Genomic DNA, 12,513 nt, shown 5'->3' with positions numbered 1-12,513 from the left:
TTCCGATGCGATTTTATGATTGCAATTTGACGAAATAGAAAACGATTCTAGATAAAATCTCGATTTTAATAACCTTGTATACAACTAGATGAGAAGCCCATGCTTTGCATGGGTCAAAAGTTTCGTTCTTTTATAGCGTTCAAAATTACGAAGGAAGGCACATATAGAAGTTGGTTGCTGCTTATATTATATTAAAAGTTAATACGGTATACATGGCCAAAGACATTGATAACATGATGCAATTTCTAATAATTAATGATTCTAAAAACTACGAAATTCATAATACCAAGTTTTTGTGCGACAACAATCAAACAAATTACCAAAACTGCCCTTTTGCATAAAGGGTTTACTATTGCTATCAGAATTACGACTTTCTATTTTCAACAACTCTATGTGAACTCTAAATACCCTAAGATTCATTCAACAACTTCATGATGCACATTTTTTAAATTAAAATACATTAATGAAAAAAACCAAAAAAATACACGCGAATTTTCATGATGATTTCTCATCTTGTCTTTGCAATGGTCAACCTGATTTTAGTGGGGCATTATTTTAATGTTTTTTACCTGAGCATCCATTTCTGGTCAATCTTTGGTGCCAGACTCCTCAAAAACAAAATGTACAAATTGATATCCTTTTCAGTTCCAACTCTTGTCATCACATATAAGCTTAACTACAATGGACCGGTTCATAAGATCAAGTCAAAATCCAATATAATGAAGGTATTTTAGCGAAAAAGAACTAATAAAATTTAATTCCCTATGTCCTCCCTTAAGAATATTCAACCTATCAAACACAGAGTCAACAAATTCTTGTGGAATTGAATTCCAAAACAGAAAATGGAATGGAATCTGAAATTCCAATTCCATCGGAATCTAAAAGGCTATTTTCCATAATAAATGGTTCAGTCTTTAAGGTAACAATTTTTTGCAAATTCACAACCTCTATAAAACGCCATCTATCTCTCGAATAAAATGGTGTAATTTATAAAAATCGAAACAATAATATATAATAATAAATTAATAAGCACAGCTAATTTCAATAATCGAGACCCACCTAATTACTTAACTTTTATAACACCACATCCTTCACCTTTTAGGCTTTTATTCGTTTGGTATAGGATAAACCTAGAAGACAACATGAAAATATTGACAACTACAACTAAAAATGGACAAAATTCTAGGAATCCCAAAGAGTAAACCTCTTCCATTATATGTAAGAACATTAGGGATAAATGAAGTTATAAAAAAAATTCCGATCTGTCCAGATCTTGTGTTCACTGTGAACAGGGGCAAAATGGTCCAACTGTTATGCAATACGTGTATTGGATTAAAAAAATACCATTCATTGTGTTTTTAATTATTGCATTGACTGTGGATAGTGACGAAATAGATAACATTTAAATAAATAGCTCATGCATTTGAATACCATATTCTAAAATATGTGCCCTGTGTAGCAATTGGAACATTTTACTAACTTATACCATTGAATTTCTATTTTTTCATAATACTTTGGAATCTTTTATTAGATAAAAAAAATCAAATAGGAGGTAGCATCTAAATCTTGTCACATAGAATGACGAAACTAAGCCACATTAGCTATAGGAATGATATGCTTACCCAAAAGAAGGAAAAATATAAGCAGTAGTTGCGCCGCACATGAGTAGAGTATAAGCAGATTGGAAGAGTCGAAACAGGCCATGATAATGATGAAAGTGTTTGACATAGTGGTCGCTTGTTTACAAAAGTCCATGCAAAAAATGCATCATTATCTAAGAACTCTTGATTCCAAAAACAATGAAAAGAAAAGATAAAACTTCAAGGGCAGATTAGTAGTCGGGTTTATGTTGAATTAAATGTAAGAAATAACAATGTGATTTTTACTTGAAGCATCTTACTTCAATGTCGGGCACTTTCTCTTTTGGTCCAGGGGCAACCCAACCTGAAAATGAACTGTCAAAGCCCATTGAATCCGTCACTAAAAATTAGAATGATAAGATTGTAATTAATGTGAAAAAAATACATATTTCAATAGTGGTATAGACCGTAAGTTGCTTGTGGTTATCAGGTTATGGAATTGAATATCCACCACCTGTCCCAACTTAATATTTCTAACACATATAATAAATAAATACTGCCCCATGTTGGAGGTAAAACACTTCCACTTAAAATTTTCATTCATAATCCAGATTCAAAATAATTAAAATAAAGGAGTCGGGTTTAATTTGCTTACATGAAAACAGGTGAATATGAGATTGGATCTTGTTGATGTTGTCATCTGCCAAACACGTTTACTTGAAAGCATTTTAACAGTTAAAACATGAATTTCAAATCAATGAAAGGAAATAAACATCCAATGGAAAATCAGTAAGAATTTCATATACCTCAACTGTTCAAACATTTCTCCATGTAAAGACTCGTGTCTTCTCTAGTATCTCTAAACAACAAACCTTACATTTTTACTGATGAGAGGTTTTTTTTTTACATTAGAAGCCCCATCAAACAATCAAAAATATTAGATAAGGAAAATGGTGAAATTATAGGGGACACAAAATGCTTTATAAAACCAAAATTAGTAATTAGTGTGACTAACCAGATCTTTAATTGGCACCTATCTTCCTGCAAGACCCGATTACTCCATGCCAACTTTCATGTAGAATCTTCCCTATGCAAGGAACAATGTTCTAGGCCTTTCTCATCTTCCAGATTCTCTACAGACATATAAGATTGTAAATTGTCTTTATGGACTAATAATAGGCATACAAAAATTTATTATTTTTTTTAATAAGCTTTACCGACAACCTCAATAAACCTCAAAATAATAAACTTAGTTGTTTATATTAAGGGGAAAACAATAATTTATTATATAAATATGCATTTCAGTTTGAGATCTAAGTAAAAATAAATAAATAAAATGTAAATCTTCAATTTCATTAAGGGAAAAAGTAACAAATTTTCAGGGAGATGAATTCTGCAACTTTGTCACCACTATAGACTACGAAATTCCTGAAATAAGATGAAATGATTTAACCATATAATAGAAAATAATTAAAGAAACTCGATATCATCAGTATAAAAGCACTTACATGGGTCTCTTGCCATGTCGACATGTCCGGTGACCGGAGCTCAGATATCTCTGGTTAGCTAGTTAAACACACCCACCAGCCACCACCGATCTTTCAGGTGACAACCGAGAGCTAGAAGTTACAGTGGTGGTGGTCGAGCAGGAATAGAGTGGATCAAATGGTTGACATCAAACCTTAGCTTCCACTATTGAAAAACAGACGGTAGAGACAAAATCGGTATCCCCTGCCATTTCATACACAGAAAGAGTGAAAGACAAATTAATGGGATGTTAAAAAGCAAACTCCAATCAATGTGAGACATATTCTAAAATAGAAACAATTGCATTTATTATGAGATGGTTATGCGTATAAGAACAAAGGAATAGCAAAAAAGAAAGACCAATGAAGGTCGATATTTACAGACAAGCTTCTGGTATGCCAATTACAGGAAGAGAACATATTTAATGAAGTGCATCAACAAATACCGAATGCAAAATTTCCTTTAGATACGGGGCAAGGATTATTTTTATTCAAAAATAAACTGTTAGCAACATAAAATTGGACAAAATATCCATGGACAATAAAAGAAGATGTTGCAGAAAACCCGATGTAGAAGAAAAATAACTATGTTCCTGCTATCTCCAGCCATAATTCGGTGACCTCAATTGCCTCGGACTGGTATCTATAGCGCATAACACAAAAATAGAAAATCATTTGCAAAAAACGAAAAAACCATCCCGCAAAAGGAAAAAAATTGGATACTAATTAAGCCCAAATTGGAAGAATCATGTTGGCTTTAGAGAAAATTGAGAAGGTAAGGGAAAAAAATAGACCTTCCATAGCCAACGACTGTTCCTCCGAACGCTGGAGATGGAGACAGGGACGGTCGCCATAGGGTAAAAATTAGTTGGTCTGCCGCCTTTCTTGCAAAACTCATCATTTTCTTCTCCAGCGGACTGTCGCAAGAAGGGGAAAGTGGAAGTAGTCCGTCATCAGGAAAGCTTCAAATACAATCGACGACAACTGTTGAAAGATCGGTGAAGAGACATAACTGAGTAGACATCGTGTAGAAGCAGCAGATTGGGTGTTCATAAGGGTAAGGAAGCAATGAAGGGAAAGGAACGAAAAGGAAAGCAGAGTCGGTGAAAGGGACGGCGAGAAGCGGTGGGCAATGACGTTGAATACAAACGAACAAAACAGGGACAACAATGGTTAAAGAAGAACACAAAAACAGAAACGTGAAATAGAAAAAGAAGAGAGAGAAGTTACCTATCGAAAGAAAGAACGAAGAACAAAAAGAAACAGCGGTGAACATCGAACCCAAAAGAAAGAGAGAAGAAGAACACGTGGACAACAAACGACAGGAAAGAACACACGTAGCAAATTTAAACGCAAGTCAGCATTCTACGTTGACAAAAGGCTTAACAGATAAATTACAGGAACGATAAATAAACAGAAGTACAGGGGGATAAACAATAATTTAAAAGGAACGAATGAAATCTATACTAATAAATAAAACTCATTTTCTGCCACATGTCATGTCCTCATTGATTTGGACACATGACATTTTAATAGATTTTTTAGAATTTATTTATTTCCATGTGTAATTTTCTGATTTGTTCACATATCATAACTTATTTCGGTTATAATATTGAAAGAAATAAATGTTTCCTTGAAAAACAATTGATATATTTATAATGAAATAAATGTCATAATTAATGAGAGCTATAAAATTGATATTTATATTAAATTTAATGTTTAAATATTAATATTAAATTTGTATTTTTAATAAACCCGTGTAGTACACGGGTCTTACACCTAGTAGAGAACATAAAAAATAGAAGAACCATATATGCCAAAAGAAGAGGCAGAACACTGTAGCTAAGATGCAAGAATTTTAATATATAGGATAATCTCTCTTCAGCCACCTTAAGTTATCTACCCTCTCTTTATGTGCATAGAAAACCATCAAAAAAAATACCCGAAGGCTGTTGTGACGAGATTGATGGAACTAGATGGCACCGATGGCGCCGCCTGACAAGGCAGAGGGTTGCAGGTAGCGGGAGTGTTCGGAGGGAAAATGGGCCGGCGTATGTAATAGAAAAGAGATCTTAATTTTTAATAAATGGGCCGAATGCCCAATAAAAAACTGGGCCATTTGTCAACCCAATAGAATAACCAGTTGTTTGATTGTTTGTTTATAAAAACAGTTGCTACTTCCGCAGTGAACCCTAGATTTTGGTGTCTACTCCGACCTGCGACTGAGAGAGAGAGAAATAGAGACATGTCAATGGAGAATCCTCCAGCGAAAGAAGTTGAATCTTTATCGCTGACTGCGAGGGATGGTTTGAATCCGTCGAATTCTACCACAGAGTAAGTCTCATCTCTAATTTACACACTGAAGGTGATTTTTGTTATATATTGGACTTAAGTGTGTTAAAAGTCAGTTTTCATGGATTATGACTAAATTCGACCTGACACTGTGAATTGTTTTCTACACTTTGGAGTTTCGGTGCAATGAACAATAACTTGTACTGGATTCTTCTCCATGCACCCCAAGAGAACTGATCGTTGTTATGATTAACATCAGCGTAATGATTAGTGCCTTAGGTGTTTTAGTGCTTGATACAAACTTATTTACCATTAAAACGCTATGCATTGTTAAAGGTCATATGATTAGCAAAATCGAAGAGAATGTAAAGCATTGTTTTCAAATAATTGTAGTTTATGAGAATCTATTTATTGCCAATCATGTGTTTACGTATTTAAGGACAAATGTCATCCAGTTGAATGAGTTTTGTGTTCTATATATAGGATGAGCGTTGAAGAAAAATATAGGATTGTGAGGAGCATTGGTGAAGAATGCATCCAGGAGGAAGAACTCTTGAATCTTCTTACCAAAAAGCCCCAACCCATCTGCTACGATGGGTTTGAACCCTCTGGCAGAATGCATATTGCTCAGGTATGTAATCAGAAACTTCACTGGATTTGTTTATCCTTTTGGATACATAAGTATTGAGATTACAAAAAACAATATAAAGAAGCTTTGTTTAAACTTCTCAATAAACTCATGTTCTATGTTTCTTGCGAAACAGGGTGTTATGAAGACAATTAATGTTAACAAACTCACTTCTGCTGGTTGCAAAGTAAAGATTTGGATAGCAGATTGGTTTGCTCAATTAAACAACAAAATGGGTGGAGATTTAAACAAAATTCAAACAGTTGGACACTACTTGATTGAGATATGGAAAGCTGCAGGCATGAATTTGGAAGATGGTAAAGTAGAATTTATTTGGTCTTCCGAAGAAATTAATTCAAGGGCATATGAATACTGGCCAATAGTCATGGATATTGCTAGAAGAAACAAACTTCCTAGAATAATGAGGTAGAATAATTTTAAATTTGTTAATTTATATAATTATATATATCCTAGTTTTATTATCTCAATGGTTGTAGGTGTTGTCAGATTATGGGCCGAAGTGAGCAGGATGAATTGACTGCAGCCCAAATCTTCTACCCATGCATGCAATGTGCTGATATATTTTTCCTCAAGGTTCTTGTTTAATTAATCTTTTTACAAAGGGTAAAATAGTCATTTTATAGTTTATGATTTTATTTAGGTAGTAAAAAATATCTGTTCAATTGAATAGGCTGATATCTGTCAACTAGGCATGGATCAACGAAAAGTGAATGTTCTTGCTAGGGAGTATTGTGATGACATCAAAAGAAAAAACAAGCCAATCATTTTATCTCATCGTAAGGGCAAAGTTGTAAATTTGACATGTCAAAATATAATGGTGTTTTTTTTTGTGGTAGTTTGCGTCTTTAGTTAACATGATTGTTGTTTGTTGCTTTTACTGTGAAGATATGCTTCCTGGTTTGTTACAAGGACAAGAAAAGATGTCAAAATCTGATTCTTCTTCTGCTATTTTTATGGAGGATGAAGAGGTAAAATTTCCCCAATTTGTATATATATATATATATATATATATATATATATATATATATATAAGAGTAGATTTTAATTTTAATTTGTATGAATGATGAATTTGTGACAGGCTGAGGTTAATTTAAAGATAAAGAAAGCATATTGTCCACCAAATATTGTTGATGGGAATCCATGTCTTGAGTACATTAAATACATTGTATTCCCTTGGTTTAATGAGTTCAAGGTTGAAAGGAAAGAGGAAAACGGAGGTGAAAAGTGAGTTTTTTTTTTTTCTTTTAAATTTGTTTATAAATTATTTATATTGATGATATTTTTCTTGAACAAAATCAGGGTTTATACCAGTTATGAAGAATTAATTGCTGCTTATGAAAAAGGGGAGTTGCATCCTGCGGATTTGAAACCTGCACTATCCAAATCTTTGAATAGGATCTTACAGGTATATTTATATATATTACTTAATCAGGAGGGCATTTACGTCTTTTGCAATGACAACTATTTTGATTTCAAGATTTTTAGACTTTGACATGAGTTGTGTGTGTGTGTGTGTGTGTTGTAGCCTGTGCGTGACCATTTCAAGAATGATGAGAAGGCCAAGGCTCTGTTGAAGAGGGTTAAGGTATGTTTTGTTCTGTTTTTCTAAATTATTCATGCTAAAATTAATAATGCATAGAGTATCTTAATTTGTTTTAATTATAAAAATAATTATTATTTTAATTTTAATATTTTTTGTGGTTCAATGCAATGCAGGCTTTCAAAGTTACAAGATGATGGAAGTATTTTAGTCAATGGGAAGATGGGAGTTGATTCGTATTTTTGTTTCATTGTATTTAATGAATTTAGATAGATTGATCGAATTTTCTTGCACATATTTATGCATTTTATATTATTATATTTTGCATGAGCTACTACTTAATTACCTTTTGGAAAGTCATTACATAGAAAGAAATAATATTCCTTGTATATTTGTCTGGAGTTTTTTTTTTTTAAAAAAAAAAGCTTGTTTTTACGAAAATTATTTACCAATTACGTTTTCAAACTTATTTACCTTTTAATTGTCCTATAATTAAAAAATAATCTAGAGTCCTCTCGTGTTGGTCGACACAAATATGAAGGATCAAATGATCGATACAGTTATTTTATACAACTTAAAAACATTTTCTTTCCGAAATTGTAATATTTGTTCTTCCATTGACATGTGAACTTGAGATGATAAACTCCACTTCTACTTGGTTCTATTGGTTCTGTTATACGGTTCGTCTCAACTCTCAAGTTAATCTTTGCCTTAGGTCGGAGTGTGGATGCAGAAAGCTTTCGTCATATTTTGTCTGTCACGTAGTCTTTTCTTTCATTTTTCTTTTCCTTATTATCAAGTGTGTGGGGAAAGGTTCCTTTACTTTTTTTTTTTAAATAAAAATAATTAATTTTTATGATTTATATTTTTTTTAAATGAGTAATAAATATAAAATTAATTAAAAAAACAACTACATTAATTAAAATAAAAATTACATAAAAACCTAAGATTTAAATAACTAGAAAAAAACAAACAACAATCTAGGGAAAATATTTTTGTATAATCCGCTCATTTTTCTTTAAAATGAGCTTCAAAGTTGGTCCCGAAAAATGATTGATGTCTTCCATCAAGAACCTTATATCTTTCATTTCTTCTCTCTCCGCACGCTCATTTTTTGCTTCTTTTTGTTTCTTTGTCGAACGCCAAACGTACAACGAAGTTAAGATTATATACATTAAATGTCGTTGTCATTTTTTGTATTTGGTCTGCGTCCATGCTGAAATCCAATGTACCCAAAGAAGTCCAATTTCCCTTCCTTTTTGCTTTATCCCTACCCATCGGTCGGACAATTTCTTCTAGTTGGAGTTCGTCCTCGTCAATTAAATCTAGATCTACTCGAACATCGGAGGAAGTTGTGTAACCACTAGAGTCCATTTTTGTTCGCATTGATTGTTGTACTCCAAGTATTACTATTGCTCGTATTTTTTCCGCCTAGGATTTTCCAAAAATCGTGCCACTTGAATGACTTTCCCACTTCCTCTCGAAAAAAAATGCAAAGCTTCCTGAAGTATTTCTTCATCTTCTTGGCCGCTTTTCCGTTGGGTTTTTAGGTTGTAAAACCCGTTCATTTTTTAAACAAACTTCATTATTTTTTAAAACTTTGAATTCAAGTGATGATTGGTATAATACTCGTAACATTTTCTCATCTCCTTACGAAACCTCTCAAAAATGCGAAACCAAAAATGATCCCCCGGTTGTACATTTTCCGTCGCCGAATCCTCTGAAATGTCAACCCAAGCTTTTACCAAAAATCTCTTCTTGTGGAGTCCATGGTTGAAGCTTCTGTCTTCTCGGTTGTGCGATACCCTCCTTCACTTGTTGTTTTCCTTTGCGGCGTTGGGGTGTGGTGTGGGTTGAGTTTCCCGTATCATATCTTCATCCGACTCATCGAAGATTTAGTATTGTTGTTGAGATTGAGAAGGTTGTGTTTGGGTTTGGGTTTGAGATTGAAAGAGTGAGATTTGAGTTTGGGGTTGATTTGGCGAAAGTTGATCGGGAAAAACAACAAAGTTTGATAGCATATTTGAAGTAACATTTGGAACTTGCATCGGGTAAAATTGCATAATATTTTGGTATTGGAATTGTAGTGGAGATTCAATAGGAGCATCGAGTTGTAGATGATAAATCCCTTGAGATGCATCGATAGCGAAAATGTTTTGAGTTGAAGTGTTTGAACTCGAAACATTGGTTTTTTTTCCTTCTATCGGAGTTTGAGGTTTGGTTGTCGGGATTCATTTTTTTTTTGAAGAAAGTAGAGATAAAATGATAGGAGGTGTGAGTTTGAAGGTTAAAGTGTGTATATTTATAGATTTTGTAGAGGTTAAAAGTAATATATATATATATATATATATATATATATATATATATATATATATATATGTTATAAAATTCAACGTGATTAAGATAATTTAAAACAAACTAAACTAACAACATAGATAAAGAAATTTGATGGAGAAGAAGATTTAGAAAAGATATGAGATATTTTATATCTTGTGAAATTGTATCGTCATATCTTTACAAGAGCATGTTATTTATACTATAAAAATTATCTATCATATGTCATGTAAATAGTATGATATGATAGCTTTCACCAATTCACCAATTATTGGTGTCATTCACAATAATTTACAACACTCCCCCTTAGATGACACCATTTCTGATTTAGAGTTCAGTTTTGAAGTACTGCCTCATTAAAAACCTTGCTAAAGAAAACCCAATGGGAAAAAACTTTACCGAAGGGAAAAAGAGTGCAATGTATAGTTGACTCCCCCTTATTTAGACATCTGTTACATTATATTCTATGCACATGTCGCATTCCAATGCCATGTACATGTTTCCTGAAGATTGCAGTAGGAAGTGCCTTCGTAAAAAGGTCTGTTACATTGTTGCTGGATTGAACATATTTGATTTCAACTTGATGATTCTTTATAAGCTTTTGAGTGTACTCAAAAAACTTTGGAGGTATATGTTTTGTCCTGTTGCTCTTGATATATCCTTCTTTCATTTGAGTGACACATGTTGAGTTATCTTCATATATTAAATTTTGACCTATATCTTTTTCAAGTCCATATGAAGTTAAAACTAGTTGTGTCATCGATCTTAACCATGTACATTCTCTACTAGCTTCATTTAGTGCAATTACTTCTGCATGATTTGAGGATGTGGCAACATGTGTTTACTTTTGAGAACGCCAGGAAATTGCAGTACCTCCATTCATGAATAAGTATCAAGTTTGAGATCTAGCTTTATGAGGATCAGACAAATAACCTGCATCTGCATAATCAATCAAGCCTTGTTTTGAATTGTTAGGATAAAATAATCCTAAATCACTAGTTCCTATAAGGTATCGAAAAATATGTTTGATTCCATTCCAATGTCTTTTTGTTGGGGCCGAACTAAATCTTGCTAGCAAGTTTACAACAAAAGAAATGTCAGGTCTAGTACAATTGGTAAGATACATAAGAGCTCTAATTGCATTAAGGTATGGTACTTCTGGACCAAGGGCTTCTTCATTTTCTCCGTATGGAAGAAATGGATCCTTGTCAATATTTAATAATCTAACAACCATTGGAGTGCTTAAAGGATTAGCATTGTCCATATTGAAACGTCTCAAGACTCTTTCTGTGTAATTTGATTGATGTACAAATATTCCGTTAAGCATATGCTCAATCTGTAAACCAATACAATATTTGGTTTTTCCAAGATCTTTCATTTCAAACTCTTTCTTTGAAAGTTCAACCACTTCAAGGATTTCTTTATTCGTTCCAATGATGTTTAGATCATCAATATAGACTGCTATGATCACATACCCAGATGTTGTTTTCTTAATAAATACACATGGACAAATAGTGTTATTTTTATAACCTTTACTTGTCAAATAATCGCTCAAACGATTGTACCACATGCCCAGATTACTTCAACCCATACAAAGATCTTTGTAATTTTATAGAATACATTTCTTTGTGTTTTGCACTTAATGCTTCGGGCATTTTAAATCCTTCAGGGATTTTCATATAGATATCACTATCAAGTGATCCATACAAGTAAGTTGTAACTACATCCATAAGACGCATATCTAAATTTTTTAAGACTACCAATATAGTTAAATATCTAAAAGTGGTTACATCCATTACCGGTGAATAAGTTTCCTCATAATCAATTCTAGGTCCTTGAGAGAAACCTTGAGCAACAAGTCTAGCCTTGTATCTTACAATTTCGTCTTTCTCATTTCTTTTTTGTACGAAGATCCATCTATACCCTAATGGTTTCACAACTCCTGGTGTGAGGATAATGGTCCCAAAAACCTTTCTCTTGTTAAGAGAATTTAACTCAACTTGCATAGCTTCTTTCCATTTAGCCCAATCATTTCTTCTTTGACATTCAATGACAGATTATGGTTCGGGATCATCATTCATAATATCACATGTAACTAAATAAGAAAATATTGTACTTATATTGTCAGTTTCATTTTGGTCACGTATTCTATTTGCTTAACCATAATTTTGTGCATCATCCTCCTTTCCTGGGGGAATTTGAATAATCCGTGTCTCTCCAGGAACACTTTCCTCATGATCCAGTGTAATTTTTGATCCTCTTCTTTTTCGTGGGTTCTTATCCTTAGAACCAAATGTCCTTCCACGCTTCAGGCGTGTTTTAGACTCTTGAGTGACTTTATCATTAGATTGTCCATGTGGAATTTCAATTCGAGCTGGAACATTGACAGCTGGTATATATGATTTAGTCACCCTTTTGTGCCAGTAAATGCATCAGGCAATTGATTTTCCATTTCTTGAAAATGCATTATCTTTTGAACTTCCATCTCACATTGCTTTGTGCGAGGGTCAAGATATGATAAAGAAGGCTCATGTCATGACACATCTTTTTCCAGAATCTTCTTTTCTCCCTCTAATGATGGGAAATTTGCCT

General features: G+C 33.1%; 1 protein-coding gene and 1 long non-coding RNA gene across 10 annotated transcripts; one reads left to right on the top strand and one right to left on the bottom strand.

Moving 5' to 3' along the window:
- Positions 1–256: 256 nt before the first annotated feature.
- On the bottom strand, positions 257–4,377 carry LOC145054285 (uncharacterized). Of its 9 annotated transcripts, XR_013684765.1 has the most exons (6): positions 3,901–4,376; positions 2,596–3,749; positions 2,387–2,464; positions 2,236–2,296; positions 1,623–1,955; positions 257–676 (listed from the first exon to the last, which is right to left on the bottom strand). It is a non-coding gene; the product is annotated as an uncharacterized LOC145054285 (long non-coding RNA). The 9 variants fall into 9 exon arrangements; XR_013684764.1 differs by having other exon boundaries at positions 2,387–3,749; XR_013684762.1 differs by having other exon boundaries at positions 1,623–2,464; positions 2,596–2,713; positions 3,089–3,749; positions 3,901–4,375.
- Positions 4,378–5,132: 755 nt separating this feature from the next.
- Positions 5,133–7,932, top strand: LOC145054284 (tyrosine--tRNA ligase 1, cytoplasmic-like). The gene is made up of 11 exons (XM_079002438.1): positions 5,133–5,157; positions 5,278–5,440; positions 5,882–6,029; positions 6,163–6,452; positions 6,524–6,620; positions 6,718–6,823; positions 6,933–7,015; positions 7,126–7,271; positions 7,347–7,452; positions 7,573–7,632; positions 7,764–7,932. Exons 1-11 carry the CDS (start codon positions 5,148–5,150, stop codon positions 7,782–7,784), a joined length of 1,230 nt encoding a protein of 409 aa, XP_078858564.1. The 5' UTR covers positions 5,133–5,147; the 3' UTR covers positions 7,785–7,932.
- The last annotated feature ends 4,581 nt before the right edge of the window (positions 7,933–12,513 follow it).

The sequence above is a fragment of the Lactuca serriola genome, chromosome 5, assembly GCF_051521515.1.
Source record: "Lactuca serriola cultivar US96UC23 chromosome 5, Lser_US96UC23_V15, whole genome shotgun sequence".
Lineage (NCBI taxonomy): Eukaryota > Viridiplantae > Streptophyta > Magnoliopsida > Asterales > Asteraceae > Lactuca > Lactuca serriola.
This window is presented reverse-complemented; position numbering and strand designations above follow the sequence as displayed.

Excerpts from the sequence above, each read along its gene's own strand:
- LOC145054284 (XM_079002438.1), top strand. Across the intron at positions 6,030-6,162 it reads GCAGAATGCATATTGCTCAG|GGTGTTATGAAGACAATTAA; the intron begins GTATGTAATCAG and ends CTTGCGAAACAG. Across the intron at positions 7,633-7,763 it reads CTCTGTTGAAGAGGGTTAAG|GCTTTCAAAGTTACAAGATG; the intron begins GTATGTTTTGTT and ends AATGCAATGCAG.